General features: G+C 39.4%; 1 protein-coding gene across 1 annotated transcript in view; it reads left to right on the top strand.

Annotated features, from left to right (window-relative positions):
- Window positions 1-23,157, top strand: part of CC2D2A (coiled-coil and C2 domain containing 2A) — a 129,281-nt gene that overhangs the window by 92,423 nt on the left and 13,701 nt on the right. The window contains exons 21-29 of the mRNA XM_024741837.1: window positions 571-663; window positions 1,625-1,716; window positions 5,113-5,280; window positions 8,023-8,128; window positions 8,316-8,425; window positions 9,545-9,641; window positions 10,582-10,680; window positions 13,593-13,769; window positions 18,771-18,974. Of these exons, the coding sequence (XP_024597605.1) occupies window positions 571-663; window positions 1,625-1,716; window positions 5,113-5,280; window positions 8,023-8,128; window positions 8,316-8,425; window positions 9,545-9,641; window positions 10,582-10,680; window positions 13,593-13,769; window positions 18,771-18,974 (1,146 nt within the window). The remainder of the gene's footprint in view (window positions 1-570; window positions 664-1,624; window positions 1,717-5,112; window positions 5,281-8,022; window positions 8,129-8,315; window positions 8,426-9,544; window positions 9,642-10,581; window positions 10,681-13,592; window positions 13,770-18,770; window positions 18,975-23,157) is intronic.

Here is a 23,157-nt window from a genome sequence, read left to right as displayed (position 1 = left end):
ACCCTGGGCATTCAGCTGTGACCAGGGAAGGAGTGAAGGGGAACATGGCATCTCCCTGGGGACCCCATGGAATTTTATTGATAGAGAAAAGTGCAGCGGCCTAAGAAGACAAAGCCAAAGACAGCCATTCCTCTCCTTCAAGTAGCTGCAAGTCAGCTGCAGCCAGACGCTATTTACTATTTCTGTAATTGCTTTACTTGAAATATAAAAGGCAACATTTAAGCAGGGCCTTTGGCCCTGCTTAATTGTTTGGGTGAGCTTAGCATCTTGTTTGGGTGAGCTTATCATCTTGAACTACAGCAACTCTACTACCTCTATTTCTTTCTGCATGAACATTGTAACTTGTAATTACAGATTTCTCTTCTACTTATAAGGCAGTTCAATCAAATAACTCTAAATCCTGGATACTGCATCAAAGATCAATTCTGAACCAAAAGTTCAGAAGGAACATTTAGAACCATAATTTGTGACTTAAACCACATGTGATAAATAATTCTCTAATCTCAAAAAGGGCATGAGAGAGTACTAGTATTTTTAAATCATAAAAGTATGGCTTCCTTTTAATTTTAGGACTATGAGAAACGGTTACGAGACAGAAATGTAATTGAAACCAAAGACCACATAGATACCCACAGGGCCATAGTAGCCAAGTACCTCCAGCAGGTAAGGAAAACCATTTTAAACAGTCCTCATAGGGGAAAAATAGCCAACATCCTAAGGTTGGAGGGAGGTCTCTATTCTTAACCCCTGTAGGCTTATTTTCTCATAATTACAGATTAAATTTGATTAACAGCTATCTTCAACTCTGGAACATGGTTACTTGGTTCTCCTTTGTATTAGTTTGGACTCATGATTATAAGTGATAAAAATCCAATTTGAACTAGCTCGGGAACCAAGGGGAGTGTATTCGATGCAGAAACGCTGAAAACACTAGGATGTGTCTCAGTTTATTATCAGTGGTTATCTTAAGAGGGGGTATGATTACAAGGGACTTAACTTTCTAAGTCATGATTTTTTTTAATATTTGAATTTTTGCATCTTATTACCTTTGTAATAAAAAAATAAGATAAATGACATACTAACTGCCCTTCTGCACTAGAAAGTCAAAATATCCTTTTGTCCTTCCTTCCTTTAACTTAACTTATAAGAAATGCCCTAGTGGCTAGAGTACATTTTTCTCATCCGGTTGATCTACCCTGTAGCTCATGTATGAAAAAAAAAAAGAATATTTATGACATTTAAGAGGTCCTCTATTTAAAGAATAATTAGGTAGCAAGTCAGTTTGAATAGGGGAAGAACTTCAGAATCAGTTCTGAAGTGTGTGTGCTTCGAGACGGGTCCTACTTTTTGTAGTTGTTCATTCATTCATTCAGCTAAATTTTATGATCTTATCTGCCAGGAATTTTCCCAGGTCCTGAGAATACAGCAGAGAACAAAATAGAATCCCTCTGCCTTAGGGAGCTTATGCTAGTGAGGAAAGCTGGATGATTTACAATACGAAGAGGTCAGAGCTGCAGAGAAAAGTAAAGGTGGTCTGGAAACCTGCACTGAGGTGACATTAGAGCAGTGAAGTGTGCGTTCATAGAACAAAAACATTTTAAATAAAACATATTTCTTTCCTCAGGTTAGAGAATCAGTGATAAATCGTTTTCTAATTGCAAAACACCATTTTCTTCTTTCGGATTTGGTAGTAGAAGAAGTAGTTCCCAATATCAGGTAAAAAAAAAAAAAGAGACCTTTTTTATTATTTCTTTTAAAATTATTTGTATTGTATTATATTAAAAATTTCATGTAAATATAATATTTTTATCAGTGTATGGTGTGCATTTGGGCCCCTAATAATACTGGATACTGGTAACGCCTGATTAATGCCTAATGTTACACTAGTTGGAGTTTTTCTGTTAGAACAAGTCACACGAGATCCTCTCCATCACATCCAGTGGACCCCATCTCACCTCCCAGCACCTCCAAGTGAACTTCACCAGTCTTGGCTATCTTCTCATTCCAGTCACATGAAGTTTTGACAGCATCCCCTCCAGCACATCCGCCTCCTGCTTTCCTCACCTCCATATGCCAGGGTCTCCTTTATTCTCCCATCACAGGGCAGTGGGGGTGGCTGAGAACTTGCCCACTGAGATTCTGGGTGGCATGGAGAGGTCTGTTCCAGCACCACAGCTCGGAGACACAGAGCTGCCATGTGTTTGGTGAGAGGCAAGGGCAGCAGGGAACAATGGATATTTACATAGAAGTTGGGAATTGACTGTTTATTTGCTTGATTGTCTCCCTATCATTTAGAATAATCCTCAGATGGTCTCAACTGGAGGTGGATGCATGAAAGATGAAAGAGAACTTTCTATACTGGTGGGCTTGCACAGTCTATTAACTTCATGACCCTCCCTGTGATTAAATCTCTTGGTCTCCTGAAAAGGTCATTTCCTATGCATGTACTTCCTCTCCACCATCAAGTTGGCAAGGAGACAAAAAACTGTGCAATCCATGGCAGCCCCTTCTTTTGGCTTTGCCTCCATCCTCGTACAGAAGGGAGGCTGTGCCCACATAAATTCATGCAAACCCTCTCTCTTTATTCCAAGCCCAGAGTCCAGTCATTGAATGTTTGTTTGTTTGTTTTTCAGTCATGAAAATTACACTTTAGAATAGATGATGATTTTTCATGCTGTTTTTCCATTTCTTTTCTTTCTTTTTCTTTTTTCTGCTTTACTTTCTGCATTAAGTTCTGAAGGCTCGGGGTATGTTCTTCCTTCTTTTAATTCTGGTTTGTTCTTGGCTTTAAATTAAAATGTTTCTTTATATAATGGTCCAAGCCACCAAGATGCTCTCAAGCTGACTGTTAGGGAGGCAGCAAAGTCTCATGATAGGAGGCACCTCTCTGAGAGGGAGAAAGTATTGAGAAAAGAAGGGATGTGCCATGTCATGACCCCCCGCAAAGGTTTCTCTCTGAGGTCCCCAAGTTTGGGTTAGGTAGCTGTCCTGGCAGAGGGATTAAGAAGATGGGCTGTAATTTGTAACAACGTGGATGGACCTTGAGGGCATTATGTTAAATGAGATGAGTCAGACAGAGAAAGACAAATACTATATGATTCTCACTTATACATGGAATCTAAAAAAGCCAAACTAATAAAAACCGAGACTAGAATGTTAGTGAGTAGGGGTTGGGGGTGGGGGAAACTGGGGAGATGTTTAAGGGTACAAACCTGTAACCAGTAGATAAATCAGTCCTGGAGATCTAATGCACAGCATAGTGATTATAGTCAGCAATACTGATTATAAACTTCAGAGTTACTAAGAGACTAGATCTTAATAATTCTCACCACAAAAAAAGAAATAATAATTATGTGAAGTGATAGATAGAAGTATTGGTTAATGCTACAGTGGTAACGTATTGCCATATATAAATGTATCAAACCAAGACATTGTACACTTTAAACGTATACAGTGTTATATGTCAATTATATCTCAATTAAAATAAAAAATAAATTAAAACGTATAATAAATCAAAAAAAGAGATTTGCAAAAATGTAAAACAGTGTCATTCTCCTCGCACTCTTTGTTTTGAAAAGGATAGTTATTTTTCATAATTTTATATCATGTTAACATGTAATGGGCTTATTCTTGTCTTAAATGAGTTAATGAATAAATATATGTAAATGTTAAAAGAAGAAGCTGGGCTGTGTAGTCAGGGTGATCTGATTTTGAACCCCAGCTCCCTCTCCTCCTATTTAGCAAATTCTATCACCTCTTGGAGCCTCCAGTTTCTTCATATGAAAAATGAGATAAATATACTTGTAAGGATTAGAAATATTATACGTAAGGCACCTAGCACTCTGCTTGAACCAGAGAAGTGCTGGTAAATGGTGGCTCCTCTGCGCCCTGTGGGACAGAAGACCCTGGGAAGCAACTGGGAACAACAGCCCCCGGAAGCCCCTTGGAGCCATCGTCTCCCCAGCTGGCACGTGTCTCTTGGAAAGAGGGCTCCAGTCCAGCAGGTCTCCTGGCCAGCTCTGATACCCACAGGGAAGTAGAGCAGCGTGAGCGCTGCCAGCCCGAGGCCAGCTCTGCACCGCTGGCTTTGTTCTGTGGCTCTCGGGCATAGTCATTAACGTCAGCTTCCTGATACGCAGTCACAGTTGTGTTTCTGTTTAGTCTCTGGGGCAGAATTAAGTTATTTTCTCCATGGCCCTTTCTCCCCCGTGATCCACTGCGTTGCTTTTATCTTCTAGGAAGTGTTAATGGAGGTCATCTCAGTGAGAGGAAGAGAGATGTGAGAGGAGGATCCCCCTGCTCCCCCTCCCTCCCTCCTGTCTCCACCCCCTCCTTTCTCCAACATAATCGCTGGCATCATAATCATTGTCATCGTCCCAACAGTCACTATGTTAGGGCCTCTAATGCTAGACTAGTGCCAGGGTGCTCTGTATACACCTCCTCACAAAGTCCTCTCAACAACCCCATTTTACAGATGATGAAACAGAGACTTCAAGAGGTGAAATAATTTGCTCAAGGTGAGCAGGATTCACACCTAGTTTTGCCTAACTCCAGAGAGTGAGGTATCCCTGGAAGGGCCTGAGAAGGCTGTAAACATCAGCTGCCATGTGAATGCAGCAGGCTAATGAGGGCTCCAGGGGCCCAGGAGAGGGAGCCTCGCTTCAGGCTAATGCGGCTGGGCCTCCGGGGAGGGGGAAATACTGGCCCTGCAAAGTGGTAAAACTGCAACCGAGTGGGTGGATGAGGAGGGAGGTGGAAGGAGGCATTCAGCATGCAGGATTGGCATGAGTGAAAGCAGACAGTAGGAGAGCACAGGCCACATTTGAGGGGCTGGTGGATAAGCAAGGCAGAGAGCAAGCAGGAAGTGCAGGGAGGGACCAGAACATGAATTTCATCCTCTGATTGGTAGCAGTTAAAATGAATGTTAATAATCTACAGAGTGGGCTCTCCCCCATCTTGGGAGGACTTCTTGACAATTTCCACCCTCCTTAAAAAGACAAGGAGTTTTTCAGGGGCTTGTGAGGGACCTTGGTGCAGCATTTGGGAAGTTGTCTCAAGACTTTCCAGATCTTTCTTTTCCCTGGCATCCTAATCTTGTTCTGTAATCATTAGCATTTTGGGCCTGAGCCTTTTCAAGCTGGCAGAACAAAAACGACCACTGAGGCCAAGGAGAAAAGGCCGGAAGAAGGTGACAGCCCAAAACCTGTCTGATGGAGACATAAAGCTGCTGGTGAACATTATCCGGGCTTATGACATTCCAGTGAGGAAGCCAACGACAAGGTGAGAGCCCTCTGAACAGCCCTGGGATGGAATGTGCAGGATCCAACCTCTTTAGAGCATGTTCACTCTCGTTTTTAACATAGTTGTTATTCTGTGGGGGCCGAGGGCAGGGATGGCGGGGAGGAAGAGGGTTCTTGATGAAGTCAGGGCCCTATTGGTTGCAAGTTACAGAACCAAATCAGTCAGTTTAGGGTAAAGAGGGGATTTATTGGGAATATCTCCTAGAACTCAAGAAAAAGAGGTACAGCCAAACTACATGGTAGAAGTAAAGATTAAAATGGGCTTCTTCAGAGGCCCCATTGTTTCTCTTGCTTGCTTCCCTCTGTGGGTTTGCTTTATTCTTCTCCATGTGATGGAAGTGGTCCATCCTGTCAGGGTACCACCCACCAGGTGTCAGCTTCCCAGGAGTGAATCTGAAGGTCCTAACTTGGGTCAGGTGTTGATCCATGTCTAGTCACCTACAGTCAGAGAGGCAGGTCACAAGGACCTGTCCTGAAGATGGAGGACAGTTCTGAGAAGTGGGTGAGAGCTGGGCAGATACCCAAAAGGTATATATTCTAGATTCTGAAACATGTGTTTGAGCACAAAACTATGACTTCTCTTTTATCTGCTCAGAGAAGTGAATTATGTCTACTGTATTTCGTTACATTGGGGCAATGGGGAGCCCCTCACCATAGGTAAGGTGAGCCAAAGTTTCTTATCCCCTTAGAGAACAGAGATGGAAGGTCCAAGAATTACTTCTCTTTGCTGGTGCCCTTGTCAATGTCATGAGGGAAACTATAATTTAGTGTACATTCACCGTGTTCTAGGCACTATGCTAGGCACTTTCATTTATATTATTTCACTTACTTCTCACTACTATTACTGTCTCCATTTTACAAAAGGGAAAATGGAAATGAAGGGAGTGTAAGTGGCTTGCCCAAGGTCATCCAGCTCTCTGATCACAGAAGCCCCTGGCATCTTTTGTCCCTAGGGTCTTCCCTTTAAATTATCCACCCCCTATTATTTTGCCCTACTTTATTTTTCTGCTGACTAACTCTTCCACCCATTATAGAACATCTGATCATCACCAGCTAGTCTCAGTGTTTTGTTATATGTAAATATCCATTTAAGCTCTTGAATCTGTGCCATAGCATTGCTTCCTTAAGCCACACAGCCCAACATTCATCTTGATTGCATTAAAGTTTAACTGTGGGGTGAAAAGCTGGTTTTTTTAAAAAGATATGTAGGTGTTTCTCTTAGTTTTGGTTTCCATAAAGTTTTTTAAAAGTTAAACCATTTCATTCAAATAATTACAGGGGAGCATAGTTGATCCTATATGTTATACATTTCAGTGTAAACTCATCAAGTCAGTTCAAATATCAACTCTTGCACTAAACCCACGCAAATCTTAACCTTCTGCCCTTGCAACTAAACTAAACAGGATTGTTCAACTCCTTCTCTGCACTCTTATGGCCCATGCCCACCCCTCTAGTCTAACATATACCCCACTATATTGTGATTATTTGTTTATCTAGTTTGAGCCGAAGTTTATCTTATTTGCCTTTGCAGCCCCAGTGTCTAACACAGGGCCTAAAGTATAGTAGATACTTAACAAGTGTTTGTGTAATAATGTAATTGACAGTGTTCCAAACAGGAAAAGGTTTTCTCTGGCCGCTGTTGTGTTAAATGTTCTACTTTCATTGCCTCATAGTTTGTCTGAAACCCTTTCTGTGAAAAGGTAAAACAGTCTGGTGGAAAAAGATAATTTGTACTTTGCTAAGCAAATGAATGTGAAATACTTGGCAAACCATAAAATTCAAAACAAATAGGCAGGGGCTTCCCTGGTGGCACAGTGGTTAAGAATCCGCCTGCCAATACAGGGGACACGGGTTCGAGCCCTGGTCCCGGAAGATTCCACATGCCGCAGAGCAACTAAGCCCGTGCGCCACAACTACTGAAGCCCGTGCGCCCAAAGCCTGTGCTCTGCAACAAGAGAAGCCTCTGCAATGAGAAGCCCGTACACCGCAACGAAGAGTAGCCCCCGCGCCCTGCAACTAGAGAAAGCCCACACTCAGCAACAAATACCCAATGCAGCCAAAAATAAATAAATAAAATAAACTTATTAAAAAAAACCGAAAAACAAATATGCAAGTGGGTTGTTGGGATGAGGGGGAAGGTATCTGGGAGAGGATCTCTGGACATGACCTTCATTTCTCCCTTTAAGAATGGCAGCTCAAAAGGGAAAGAGGGCAAGACTCATAGATCCTAACTCAAGCTAGGAATCCCTGACCGCCTTTCCCATTGATGCTTGGCAGGCCCAGAGAGAGATGTCTTACCTGGGATGTATAGCTCGTGTTTACTGGAGAGTGCACGTTCAAAGAAAATACAGTGGGAAAGGACCAGAACTGGATGGAGGCAGGGCAGGCTGGTTAGGAAGCTCAGGATTCTGCTACCTGAGAGGGATTGAGGTTCTCAATTACGGGGGAAAAGGCACCCATGAGAGAGCAGAGAGAAGAGGTCCCTTTCCTGTATTCCAGACAGACATGCAGGCCTATGGATGAAAGTTGGGAAGGCTCTCGTAATCACTAGGTGACTGAGGAGGACCAGAGCATGCAAAAAGACTTCTGAAGCATCAACAAGCTTAGAGAGTATGTCTGTCACCATAGCCACCAACACCATACATCTTTGGAGAAACCGTCTGCAAAGTATATAATTAGACTTTCCATGCCATTTATTTCTTTCATACATTTTCTCTCCTAGCAAATTCCAGCAGCCATCGAGATCTTCAAGGACTTTCAGCGAAAAGCATGCTGCTTCCCCAACCACACAAAGCGCAACCCACAGTGCTGACTACCCCCTCGGCCAGGTGAAATACCCCAGTGCTGGATCTCCACTTAGAATCTTGCCCCTTCTATTTTTAAGAATTGCCTAGAAAGTTCATAGTCTGTTTTCTGCCTTGTTTTCTTTGGAAACACACCATTTAGAAATATATTTTACCTCTGTTAGGATCAAAATAATTCTACTGTTACAGATTCTTTGCTCTTGATTTTAAGGTTTTAGTACGTCCTTTTGTAGAAGTTTCATTTCAGCGAACAATTTGCCATACAACTACAGCTGAAGGTCCAAACCCCAGCTGGAATGAAGAACTCGAACTTCCATTTAGGTAGGCATATTTTCCTCATTCTACAAGTGACTCCAATCAAGAATAAAATGGGAAAATGTCCAACTTCCGAAACTTGGGTTCATTGTTGGGACACCCCACTCCTCTCCAGGCTCTGGCTTCTTACAGCCCAAGCTTCCCAGTCCCTCAATCCCACAGCCTCTACACTGTTTTTCTTTTCTTCCCCATCTCCCCAACTCTGGAAGCTGTAAGTAATTTTGAAGCTCCCTAGTTCCCATAAATTAAGCTTCCTCCCTCATCAGAATACATAGGCATTTAAAATTTTTGATTAAATGATTTTACATATTTAAAAGACTCTCTATTTCAGATCTTGAAGCAACCCAGAAATTATCTAGTCTAGTGCTCTACTTTTATAGAAAATAAACTAAAACCTAAAGACGAAAGGTAACTTGCTTAATGCCAGATAGTAAATTAGAGACTGAGCAAGGGTTAGAACTAGTTAAGTCAGAAGGGAGAAACAGATAGCACTCTTATAAATAGTACAAGCAAAAAGAATGAGAAAAGTTAAAGGCAAATGCTCAGTACAATAGATGCAGTAGCCTGGTCTTGAGCCATGCCATGGAGAGGCCTGCTTGGGCCAGGTTTGGCTGGACTCAGCAGGTGATGTTATAGGAGATGAACCTCATCCCTACCTTGCTTTACTTATCTGTGGGGAAAGTGAGTGTGAAGCAGGGACCATCCAACCAGCCACATAACAACAGGTTTATGACCAGGGAATGGTCTGACAGAGAAGCACCTTCCAGAGCCCAGTTGCTTAGGAAGTCCACATACCAGCACCAGTATCAGCTGGAGACCTTGTATGTAGGCAACTGGCTCCTTGCAAAGCTCACCATGGTTGGGAGATGATGTGAGACTCACCAGGACAAGCCAGCAAAAGGGTTTGTCTCTCTGCACGGAGCCTGCAGTCTACTGCCTTGCCATTTGAGTATAGGTACTACCTTAGAGGGTCTCCGTGCTAGAGAAATCCTTTAAATGAGACAACTGCCATTAGTCCTCCTATCTATGCTCATATTCAGGTATTTTTCCAGTTTGGACATTTGAGTACTCATTACTTCTCTTTTGCTCTTTTCATGCTCCCTGATCATGGGTGCCCATTTGCAGGGCCCCCAATGGGGATTACAGCACCACCAGTTTGCAGTCAGTGAAAGATGACGTGTTCATCAACATTTTTGATGAAGTTCTATATGATGTCTTAGAGGTAAGTTCACGTTTTTGAGAAAGATGTCTGTATTCATTTTCCTATCCTCTACCCATTGTGTTAAGTCCTGTCAGGGAGGAGAAAATTTCCCCTTACGCTTGTGTGTTCTTTTGGCTGGTCTAATAATTAAATTGACACAAGACAGATTAACAGGGGAAAAATAAACAACTTTTAATTTTATATGTACAAAGGTCTCATAGATATATGATCTAGGAAGTGACCAAAACAGACAGCTTTTATACCTTTTAGACAAAGAAACAATAAATTTGTGAAGAATTGACAAGACATAGATGTTTGGTTTGGGGTAAATTAGTAAAGAAATAACAAGGTTTGTTTGTACAGCCTCCTCAGCCCTGGATTCCCTGTCTCCGGTGATAAGGATGTCTCTCTACCCCCAGGTGCAGGGAGGGCACCTTTCACACAGGAGATTTATTTCCTGCTTTCTGCAGACAAAGGAGGGTCAGAGTGTTTTTGCACCAGCTGCTTTTCAAGTAACTTGAATTCAAAGTAATCCATATGCCACTTTGGCACATTTGGGGGCAGCCTGCCCTGAGCCCCATCAATCCCCAAATTTGGAATGTTTGAAACCTGACATGTATAAACGGGGAAAGAAAGAAGGGAGGAAGAGAACCAGTTTTTTTATTTTCAACTTGACTGTCTGCTATGATCCAGGAATTGTACTAGGGGCTTTTTATACAGTCTTAATTTTAAAATACCCCTACAAAGTAGATTGTTAAATTCCCAATTTATTAATGAGGAAACTGAGGTTCAGAGAAGTTAAATGACTTTCCTAGGGTCACAGAACTATTAAGTGTCTTAACCAGAATGTGACTTAGATCTGTTTAACTTAAACCTACCAGGCTTTCAGCTAAAATCCTGCTGCTTTCCTACTTCCTATCCGGAGTTGTTAAACAATTATCACTTCCCACCCCTCCTTTAGGATGACCGTGAAAGAGGAAGTGGAATCCACACCCGTATTGAGAGACACTGGTTGGGATGTGTGAAAATTCCATTTAGCACGATATATTTCCAGGCAAGGGTAAGCATCAAAAGTAAGAATTTCACAGGAATAGGGAACTGCTCTATCCATTTTTCCTGTTAAAGGTTTTTTTGTGGAAGTAGACCCTTAACACTGAGAGAACCTATGTGCAAGGCCACTATTGGAAAGATAAAAATCCCTATATAAAGCCATTGATCTTCTGTCATATTTGCATGACTTATTAAAACATCTATCTTTCTTACAGTTAGTAGTTAATGTACAACTTTGCCAATCTGAGAATTTTTTAACTTTTAAATGAAAGTGAAGAAGGTAGGACAAAGTAGAAACTTGTCAAAAATGACAAAAGTGGAGTGGATAGAAGCCTGAAAATAACTTGAAGAAAACAACCAGGCCAGTTGATGGCCCATTTTAATCAAGTGCTTTAATGTTTCCAGAGTCCTCACCATTTCAAAAATGAAAAATGGTTGGTAGCGGCTTGCTCAACTAAAATACCATTCTTCAGAGGTTAACAATTTTGCTTAAGGGGATCCATTAGGTTAACAATTCTTGAATGGCATAGTAGCTCTAATCTGAGACAGTTAAAGATTCTGAAATGGCTTTAATATCCCAGTATTAAATCCATAGCAACAGGAGGCTTTGAGCCAAAGACTGTGTTAATCTCACACAGCTACAAGAGGAAACAGTTTAAATCCACATGTGATGACCACATTAGAGCAAATGCTGCCTGGGTCATGGTCTCAAGCAAGGCCAAGAACAAAACTCAAGTGTGAGAGGCTTGGATTGGTTGGAATTTCAAGAATCATTTGGAATTGCAATCCTCCCTAGACCAAAGGGACTGTCTACAGGTGACGCTGCAGCTATATGCGTGCCAAAAATTTTACATTTCCCTCTTCGAATAGATTTGAAATGAAAAAAATTTTAAAGAGCACATCATTTTGCAAATCAAACTGCCCATGTTATTTGACATCACATTTGGAAGGGTACTCAGAAGTAATTACTCCAAACTCCTTCTTGATAAATGAATCTCCTTTACTATATCCTAGTAATACCCATACTCTCTAGAAGTAGGGACCTTCCTGCCTCATAAGGTAACTTGCTCTCTTTCCAATATCTCTGTCATAAATTTCTTCTTTAAACTGTGCCATAAGCTAAATTCCTCCCTGGGACCCCCATTCATAGGTCCTGGTTTGGAGCTACACAAAACAAGGAGACTCCTAATTTGGTAATAATAGTAGGAATAACTATATTTATCAAGTGCATATTAGTGATATATACCATTTCTAGCTAGTTTATATGTCACCTTAATTAAACCTCACAACAGCTCAATAGACATTATTATCCCCATTTTATAGATGAAAAAAACAGAAGCCTAGAAAGGTAAGTAACTACTCAAATCCCAAAGTTTACAGCAGATCTGGGATTCAATTTTTACCAACTTCCAACATTTTACATTGGCTTATCCTTGAAGAAGGAGATTGGTAAAATTAGAGAGACCTATTCAACTTCTGAGTTTATACATCTCAATATTGCTTTTGAGAATGATTTTATCACATTTGTCATTTTAAATGTTTTGCCTGATTCCAAAGCTCATGCTCTTAAATGAGCCGACAGGGCACATTTGACAATATCTGGAGACATTTTTTGGTTGTTGCAACTAGTAGGGGTGCAACTGGTATCTAGTGTATTGAGGCAGGAATGCTGCAAACACCCTACAATGCACAGGACAGCTCTCCATAACAAAGAGTTCTCCGGCCCCAAACATCAACAGTGCCCAGGGTGAGAGACTCTGTCTTAAATTCATACACTTCAAGTATTTGGAGACAGTGTCCATTCCCTCCTGGCTCATCTATCTGTTCTACAGACCAGATGTGCCCAGTTATTTCAGCTGTACTTTTATGGCACTGTATTTATATTCTTCTTCTCCTTGTACCCTCTCATCTGCCTGGGTACATACAGGCTTTGGGGGAACTCCACCAATGTAAAGAGGAAAATAAATAAGAGCTTCCTTCATTCCTCTCTAGAGGACATATTCACTGAAATAAAAATTGGATTCTCTGAAAATCTGTGATTTCAAAGTCTAGCCCTGAGTAGTTTTGTAGTACTAGACATCTTCCATAAACTTACTGTTGCTTTGACTACAAAGGAGTAAGAACTTCTGCCTTTTTGAACCTCTACATAATTTAGGTCATTTTATGTAAGAGGCTTGTAATTCGTTCAGCCTACATTTATTGAGCACCTCCTGTGTATACAAAACACTGTGATATATTGGAGATGGATGATACAAAATAGAGCACAATACAGATTCTATTTGCAAAGAACAATTATCTAAAATAACATGATAAATATGCACACAACAGTAAAGTCTGGCAGAATGTGTCAATGCAATGAATGAAAGAAGCAAGTTGTATGTAAGGCTGGTGGAGATAAAACAAATCACGAAGGAGATAATATCTGACCTGAGCCTTGAAAAATGATTAAAATTCTAAAAGGTGCAAATGGGAAGCTGAGGCATTCCAGAAAAGGGGACTGGTTGTCAGCTAACACTTACTGAGCACTTAGCACAGGACAGGCATTTTTCTTAGTGTTTTACATCTATTAATCCATTCAGCATACATAATTACCCTACAAAGTAGATACTATTATTATCTCCTTTTTACAAATGCACAAGCTGTCACTTTGAGTTTAATTCAGGATTTGAACACCGGCAACCTAGTGTTGGAATCAACTTGCATAACTCGCACGTGTTCCACTGAACCAAGCAAAGAAGGCAGGGAAAGAGAGAGCCCTTGCTGTGACAGCTTAAGGAGACAAGCCTGGAGAGACGGGGTGGGCCCTGAATACAGTCTGAGCAGTTTTTACTGAATTCATCTGATGATGAGGAGTTGACACTTACCTTTGAACTTCTGTTGGAAAATCACCAGGATGTTTACAGAATTGTATTTTCTTCACAGATTGATGGGACATTTAAAATCAATATTCCCCCAGTTCTTCTGGGCTACAGTAAGGAACGAAGTGTGATTATTGAGCGGGGTTTTGACGCTGTCCGAAGCCTGAGTGAAGGCTCCTACATCACCCTGTTCATTACCTTGGAGCCTCAGCTGGTTCCTGGGGAGTCGGTTCGAGAAAAGGTAACTGCGTACTCTCTGCAATTGCATGTCTGACGCGGACGAAACCTGAGGAATGCTTGCTAGGCCATGCTTTTATAAAATTGTACTGAATGGCACAAGCAGAGGTTTCCTTACTTCAGTATCCATTTATTACTCTTTCGGTTTGGACAGAATGAAGGTTAGAGAACAGCTGTGTGGGTCTTGTACTTCATTGAGTCAATAATTAGGTCAATCAGCAATTTAAACTTTTAGCAAAGCAAAACAAATATAAACAGGCTCTACTTTTAGAAGAATTTTCTCGTTGGGTAGAAAATGAAATATGAAAGTAGAAAAGCAGATTGCTTTATTATCTTGACACTTACTGGCAAGCATGCTGAAATGAATTTCTAAATCTGACCTCAAGTCCCTGGTCATATTGTATATTGAATCAATTCATAGGATCATAAAACCAGGTGACCTTCAGGGGTCACCACAGTTTATTTCAGTGCCTTCGGACAGAAACAAGTAAGTATATGCACAAGTACCCTAATTTTGCGCAGCTCTAGAGAAAAAGAATTTCTAGAACTTCTACTTGTTAGCAACTGTTTCCCAACCTTCAGAATCGGGAGATACTTTCTTAATGTAACATACTTGTGCAGCATTGATGCATACTGCCCTTATCAGACTTGGGAGAAAGATTGATCATGACCTCTTATTATTATAAACTAATACAGTAATGACAACCACCACCAACAACAACATGTGCTGAGTTGTCACTCTGTCCAGAGCACTCTGTCAGACATTGACATGTGTCCTCTCTCTGAATACTCACAGTTGTCTTGTATGGTGGGTCTTCAACTAGGAGATGAGGAAAATGGGGCTGAACTGTCCAAGTTCACCCCGGGGAAGTAAATGGCAGCGCTAACAAACATCTGTCTGACTTTAAGTCATATATATTCAACAAATATTTACTGAGCATCTTCTGTGGGACAGGCATTTCTTAGGCACTGGGAATATAGCTGCCTAAAAAAGCAAATAAAAATTCCAAATTGTTAACTACTAAGCTACACTGCCCAAATTATTATGCTGACTCTTTATCCACTGTAATTAAGACTCAGACAGAGCTGAAAAAAAATGAGCACATTCCTCTGTTTCTTTTTCACTATTACAGTTTGGGTCACAGAGAAAAATACTATCACTATTTCCTATTTGCAAGGCATTTACAGGAAAACATCAAGGATTGTTGGAAAAACAAATCTATGAAATTCAAATTAACCTTATATGCTAGCCTTTGTCACTAAAGCTGTAACAAATATGTTCTCCAATAATCATGTTAGAATATATACATTTCAAAATATTTCTAGGAAGGGAAACATGTTCGGAATGCTTTTCTTCATGTACAAACTCAAGAGAAAGTCAAAAAGCATGTTTACACAGAAAAATGCTCCCAGAGAAAAGATGATTTTGCTAGTTCTATGTATTCTTAACAGAAGCAAAAGCGGTCAGTTAGTCCCCCACCTGGAGGTGAGCTTCCAAACCATGAGAGAGCAGTCTGTGACTGGGGCTGAAAAGCTGAAAAGCTGAAAACCAGAGGTGCCTTTGTACTTGGCCTTCTTCCCAGGCACTGACCTCCTCCTGCAGAAGTTTTAAGGGTCCTGTGGCCTTCCTTCCTTAAAATGAGATATCAAGGCTGTCAGCTGCTGCCTTTGGTGGCTTTTCACTGCCCCGCTGTGGCTGTATGTGGCATTTCTCTCAGACCTCCAAAATGAGGGCGTAAGAAAAACCCCTGTGTAAGGCAGACTCTGCTGCTCCTTGATAAGGAAGACTTGTGCACTGACAGGATCCTGGCGTCCTAAACACAAAGTGGCAGAAAGGAGAGAGAAGCTCTTGCCCTAAATAGTAGGGACCACAACCTGGAATTGTTTTTCCACTTAACAGCAACTGCCAGGATTAGCCCATTAGAGTCTTCCCTCCACCATCATCCCATGCTGAACCATTCCATACAATTTTTTAAAGATATTTACTCATGGAACTGTCTAAAAATTCAGTAGCAATTCCTGAAACTCTTAACATCCCCCTACTTTACTCTGTCTCGATAAAAACAAAAGTTTTTAAAAATAGATTATGTCTGTTAATGAAGTCTTCCTCTTATTCCTTCTCTTTTTTCTTTCTTGCTTCTGATAGATGAGTGACATGCTTAAAAAGGTACCAAGCATTTTGTTTTACTATTCATCAGCCAATAGTTATTAGGCTTTAATTACCTGCTTCTGTCCTCTGCCACCTTATGGAAGCTGCTGGGTCCTAATGTATGTGTGATCCCTTGGCAATGAACTACAGATGTCTGCAGTTCATGAAGAATAACTACCTTTGTCTTTTGGCCCATTTCATTTTGTCAGAAAGTTTCTTATTTAGCTCTGAATCAGGAAGTCACATGTCTGAATGTCACCTGCATACTGGGAGCTACCTCCACTGTTTCCACGTCCGTAAAATCCATGAGCTGCTTCTTACAGAAACAGTGTGGCTGGGACAATTATTTCTGGTCAGTGGAGCTGCCACAGTATAGGTATTCAAAGGGAAAATAAACCCATTCAGTTTTCTGTAAATATTTACATTAACCTAGAAGTTAAAGAATTGAGCCAGTTAAGAATCTTCCAAATTTCATGTTGAATCAAATTGTGAATTTGTCAGTTCCATCTTTATTTGTTTCATAATAAACGACCCAAATCCTTTTAGTATTTAACTTTTGCTTGGCACTTCTTAGATTACCAACATGGCATACTACCCTTAAATTACTGTTTCAATCCATTAAATGGCATCCTTGTGGTCTAAACAAGTATTAATGACCATTAATAGATACCTATTAAATGCTTACATTATGCATGCTCAGTGCAGAGAAGAACACAAAATGATTGAACCATGGGCCCTGCTCCCAAGAAGCACTAACTACAGAGTCAAAATACACAGCAGAACATCCAGGTCCAAGTGGCAGAAAAAGTTCTATACATACTTTTTTCAATTTGGAAATAGTCAGTACTGATTGAAGACTTTTACTGTTCTTTCTGGACACTGCCTATAGCTGCCTCTCTTTAATGCTTCCATAGCATATGGTGTCTATCCCTATAGGCTCTCTGGTCAAGTGTTTCAAGCACCTGATTGCTTATTAATGTCCTCCTCCAGACTAGAAGTTTCTTGAGGGGTCTGTTTCATATACATTTATGCAGACTGCCTAGAACCCTTTAGACTTTCAGCAAACGTTTTTCAAATAATTGGATGCGTATGTAAATTAATGAGTTTAAAGGAAACAGGGATGAATTCAAAAGAGTGCTTTTCTTCACACCACCCTTGTTTCATAATTCTTAGTCTTTCTAAAGTTACAATTATTTATACCCTAGAGTCTGTATACATCCATACCAAAGTCTTGTAAGCTCACCTTTTTCATTTATTTATGTCTTCATCATAACACCTATTCGGTAGCTACCGTGTCTTGGCACTGTGCTGAGTAGGTGGTTATAACGATGACGATGATGATAATGTTAGGTAGGATTCAGATGTCAGGGCACATCCCATGAAGAATATACAGGAGGCTTTTGGAAATGCCTCCATGCTATCTATCCGCCACAACCGCTACCTCAATTTCTTAGGATACAGAAATCAAATTAGAAACAGGAGCCACAGTCCAGCTCCAATATAAGAGAAGCCAAGAACAATTCAGTATACTAGATCCTATTAAAAGTCATAAAAAAGTAATGGGATGTTCTCTGTGCTCTCATTCATTCATTCAACAACATTCGTTAAACACTTACCATGTGCCTACTATGTACTATGTACTATGTGTGTAGTATCCTCGACACTGAAGGTAAAAAACTAGATCAAAACAAAATCCCTGACTTCAAGAATCTTACTCTATGAGGGAGACAGAGTAAACAAATATATCAGCAGTTTTAAATGCTAAAATAAGTAAAGCAGAGTATGAAGGGGATATCTAGATGTATTTCCCTCCTTGAAAACAAACAAAACTTTCAAGCACTACCTAGAATGTAAATCTTACCTAAAAATTGATTTTCTAATAAAATTTTGAGTTTGTCTTAAAATCCTTTGAAATGTAAGCAAGCATACATATATTTTTATACTAAACAACAAAAATCTTGTAAAAACATTTAAATATCTGCTTTTTTCCATGCTACGTTTCAACAATGGCTTGAAGGAAAAATGACACCCTATGTCCAGAGACAATTGAAATCTGTTTTGTTTCAGCTGCTTTGAGTTGGACATATATACACTACCAAACGTAAAATAGATAGCTAGTGGGAAGCAGCCACATAGCACAGGGAGATCAGCTCGGTGGTTTGTGAAAAAAAAAAAAAAAAAAAAGATGTTAAAAACAAAACAAAACAAAAAAAGTCTGGGAATTGGCTCATCTTGGATCAGAGAACCACTTAAAAAAACTACTATACATTTGATGTTTCGAGTTCTGCTTCCTTTTACCTTGAGACCCATTACCATTATTTAGCATGTTGGTTATGGATTTAAAACTTTTTAATACATCCATATATACTTGTAAATTTGTGGTCCTTTTAACATGAGCTGCTTTACCTTTGCATTTGAAATGTTTGATTTCCGAGCCCTCTCCCCTCTAAAACCAACATCAAAATACGCATACAACTACTGCTTGGTCTCATCAATCAGAAGTAGTACATCATAGTTTAATTTTTATATGTTGCTTTATTAATCCAATAATTTCCATATTGACCGGGGCACAAACCTGTGTCCCCTGCATCAGCAGGCGGACTCTCAACCACTGTGCCACCAGGAAGCCCTGGTGAATATATTTTAAGTGTTTAATGAATCCATCTAATTTTTAAATTATAAATATAATTAAATAAAGCTTCAGGAACACTGGGGCCTGACAATTTTGTAGGGGGGGGTCACTAAATCATACTTCCTGAAGCACACATTGAGTTCATGTTGACTGTGGTATCTGAATTTGTTCTACTGTATCTCCTGTAATGATATACAAACTCCATGGAGTCTTTATTTTTGAAGTTTGATTCTCAGGAAGATGAGAAATTGCTTCAAGCGACTGAGAAGTTTCAAGCTGAATGTGCCTTAAAGTTTCCAAATCGTCAGTGCCTTACAAGAGTGGTTGACATTAGTGGGAAAACCGTCTTCATTACTCGTTATCTCAAGCCTTTAAATCCTCCTCAGGAGCTCCTTAACACTCACCCCAACAATCCCCAGGCAACAGCAGTAAGTATTTCACAGCCAATCGGTGTTGACGCTGAAAAGGTTTTAAAGTTTCAGTATATTGCCCTCTTAATTAACACATTTCATAGTACCTAGGATAGTAACTAGATCAAGATCATTAATGATTAAAACTCCTTTAGTACCATGAGGCTTACTTTCTTTAGAAAAGTCTGAAGGTACCAGTGAGGATAATAATCCTTAGTCCCTTCTTTCAGGGAACAATTAATTATTGAGTGCTTACTGTGTCCCTGACATTACATTGGGTGCTGGAAAACTAAAATTTGGAAGACGCTCTACACTTTCACAATGTCTTATACAAACATGTTTTCATTACGTACTCTCTATAACTCTGCTAGAATTTGAACCTAGGCCTCTGACTTAGAACTCGTGCACATTCTATTATACCAGGATAACTACTCAATATTATATTTAATGCTGTAAGCATCATTAAATTCAAATTAAGCAAAAATTATTTCCAAGCTTTAAGTATGTACAAGCATGTAGGCCATCCCCGTAAAGCACATCCATACCAGGCCATTAAATACTCATGCATCATTGTCTGCCTGCAAAGCACCATACCCGTCGCAATCTCACACGAACAGAACTGTACGCTGAATGGGCTATTCTTAAGTGGACACAGTAACCCATAACTGTCTTTGGCGAGTGGATAGTATAGAGAGTAATTGCTGCTAATAAGTCATTAATTTAGTAATTTAGGAACAGGGTAATGATATGCCTATTTGCAGATATAGATATATATAAGAAAACCAAATAAACATTGTGTTCTACATTACATTTACTTTTATTAATCAATTTTTATTAAAAACCTTAACAGGGACTTCTATTCTCTCTAGCAGAGTAGATATGCAGAAAACTTCTCCCAGTAGAGAACACTTAAGAGGGATGAATAAAATATTTAAAACATGTTTTAAATCATGACTGAAATGGAAATAAGATGAGGAGGAAAACCCAGAGACAGGAAACAACAGGAAAGTAAGACTCCACAAGGGTGAGGGCTTGAAATAGTGTTTGCTCTGGGGTCACCCGTAATTCCTAATGCCAAGAGATGGGTTTCAATGGGCCTCAAGGTTGCTGGAGATGGGAGGTAATGCATGGTGCTGGAGCATTGGGTTTGACTCAGCCACGGAGCTGGGACCCCTGAAGTGTAAACTCACTGGTAGGTAAACTAGGAAATACTCTGCCCTGCAGAAGACAACCTGCCTGTCTCAGCCTTGACTCTGGATGGAAGAGAAAAAAAAAAAGTCTCTCCTAAGAATTCCTAATCACTAAGCTGTACTTATTCACACTTGGGACTGAAATTCACACTACCTGTAGGACCCCAAAAACCTTCAATCGAAATTTAATTTCAAGAATTCCCTGTTGGTAATGCCCCTAAGTCCCTGTCAAAGCAAACCCAAATTCTTCTAGGAGAACATCCTTTAAACGCAGCCTCAAAAAAATTCCACAGAAAAAGTTCCAAGCAACATGAATATATAAAAGATCATCAATGAAGAAATAAGTCACTATGAAGAAGCTAAGTTAGCAGAAACAACATTCTGCAGAATCGGGACACAAATTACCAGATTCAGAATATAAAATAGGTATGTTTAATAAGTTTAAGAAATCTAGGGAATTGAAAATATAACAAAAGGACAATAGACTATTAGAACTGACACACAGCGTGTTAAAAGTACTACATGGAACTTGTAGAAATAAAGAATAGTTAAAATTAGAAACTGAACAAACAGTTTAAACCTAACGTCAAATATAGTTGAATACAGAGTTAAATTAAATACAGTTAAATACAGAGATAATTCATGAATATACAGGCAAAGAAACTACTTGGAGTATAGCAGAAACAGAAAAAAATGGAAGACATAAAGGAATGGTTAAGAGACATGGAGGATAGAGGGAGGAGGACCAAACTGTGTTTAAAAGAAGAAAAGCAATATTCAAAGAGATAGAGCTGAGAATTTTCAAGATTTGATGAAAGACAACAATGGTTCAGGAAGCCCAATGAATCCCACACAAGATAAATAAAATGAAATTAAACTCCAGGTGTATAATAGGGAACAAAAAAAACAAAGATGATCTTTAAAGCTGCGAAAGTGCAGATTATCTAAAAAGGAACAGTAATTAAACTAACAGGTTTTTTAGCTGCACAAATGAAAGCCAGAAATGGAATGACATCTTCAAAAGACTAAAAGAAAACAGTCATCAAACTAGTAATTTATATCCAGTGAAACTATCTTTCACACAAACATTGGGAGAATTTACAACCAAAAGATTCTCACTTAAGGAATTTCTAAAAAATATAAAGAGAAGGAAGGTTGTCGGAAAATCCTAGATGCAACACATAATGATAGGTAAAGAAAATGGGAAATTAGTGAATAAATCAACAAGCATCGTCTTCACAGTAATAATAAAAGCAATGTGGTTGAAAAATCAAGATAAAACAAAAATCCTGAAAAAAAATGTAGACATGTCAGGACAGGATCTATGAGAGTATCTTAATGCCCTTGTATTTTCCAAGATGAGGGCAAAGATATTTATTAACTTTAGAGTTTTAAGTTAAATATTCATACTGAAACTTCTAGATTAACAACTTAAAAGAATCTTAAGAAGTGAGTATAACTTCCAAACCAGCAGGAGATAAAATAACAAAATGGGGTAAAGAGAGTACGGAGGGGAAAAAACATAGAAAAAATTGTAGAAAAATAAATAAAAAGCACAGAATAAGGTAGTAGAAATAGTCTAAATATTTACCAATAATCACAATCAAAGTGAAGGGATTAAGATTTCCAGTTAAAAGACAAAGACTGTAAAACTAGATTTTTAAAACAGCTTGTAGTGGAACTTGGCAAGCTGATTCTAATATTTATGCAGCAGTGCAAAGGGCAAAAAAATAGCAAAGACAATCCTGAAAAGAAAGAAGAACTCAGTGGGAAGATCTGCCACATCATAACCAGATACTTATGAGACTGTAGTAATTAAGGTAAAATGGTATTGAACACAAATAACAAAGAGAAAAATGGAAGAGAATTTAAAAATCCAGAATAGGTCTACTCAAATATTAACCCACTCAAACTTGATATATGACAAAGCTGGCATTGGAAATTAGTAAAAATTGACTATTACATAAATTGTATTGGGATCACTGATTTTACACGTGGAAAAAAAAATAGATTCCTGCTGCACACCATTCAACAAATAGATTGAGGACTTAAATATGAGAGGCATTTTTATCTTTATGACCTGAGGTAGGAAGTTCCTTAAACAAGACAGAAAAAAGCACTACAGTAAGTCCACTACATACGAATCTTCAAGTTGCAAACTTTCAAAGGTGTGAACGTGCATCTGGTTCCGGCAAGGAACCAGAACCTGTGTCATCAGCATCAGGCGTGAGTGAAATTGCAGCTTGCCCTCCATCTCCTATTGCTGACAATCCTTCAGCTGTACCATCTCCCACCTCCTCTTCCTCCTCCAGTCAGTAACTCTTCTTGCCTGTTCACTTGGTGCCAGCCCCTGTATGCCAGCTGTTAGACTGCACTATTCAAAGTACTGTACTGTAAGATTTAAAATGTTTTCTTTATTTTTTGTGTTTGTTTTTTTTTAAGTATTATGTGTGAAAAGTATTATAAACCTATTACAGTACAGTACTATACAGCCAATTGTGTTTGGGTCCCTAGGCTAACTTTGTCGGACTTACGAAGAAATCGGACTTACGAACTCGCTCTCGGAATGGAACTCGTTCGTATGTAGGGGACTTACTGTAACTATAACGAGAAAGAATAAATTTCACCATATTAAAACTGAGAACTTAAGTTAGCAAAAACCAGCACAAAGGAAAAGACAAGCCACGATCAGGAGAGGACATTTACAACATATGTAATAGACAAAGGAATAGTAACTAGAATATATTTTTTAAAAACTACAAATCAATTTAAAAATGTACAAAATACTTGAATACAAATTCACAGAAGTGGAAACATGAAAGGCCAATAAGCATATAAAAAGATGTTCAGCCTCCTGAGCAATTATAGAAATAATGAGTTACAACCACAGTGATGCACCCATCTTGGTTTCTAAATACTACTGCCCTCTAAAAGGAACCAGGACTTCTTAGAGAAATGGCTGCTTTCAGGACTGGGCTAGAGAAAATACAAGATGATCTTCGAGAGTCTTG

The sequence above is a fragment of the Neophocaena asiaeorientalis genome, unplaced genomic scaffold, assembly GCF_003031525.2.
Source record: "Neophocaena asiaeorientalis asiaeorientalis breed wild unplaced genomic scaffold, Neophocaena_asiaeorientalis_V1.1 scaffold218, whole genome shotgun sequence".
NCBI classification, from domain to species: Eukaryota; Metazoa; Chordata; class Mammalia; order Artiodactyla; family Phocoenidae; genus Neophocaena; species Neophocaena asiaeorientalis.
The sequence above is the reverse complement of the archived record's forward strand: the minus strand, read 5'-3'. Positions and strand labels throughout refer to the sequence as shown.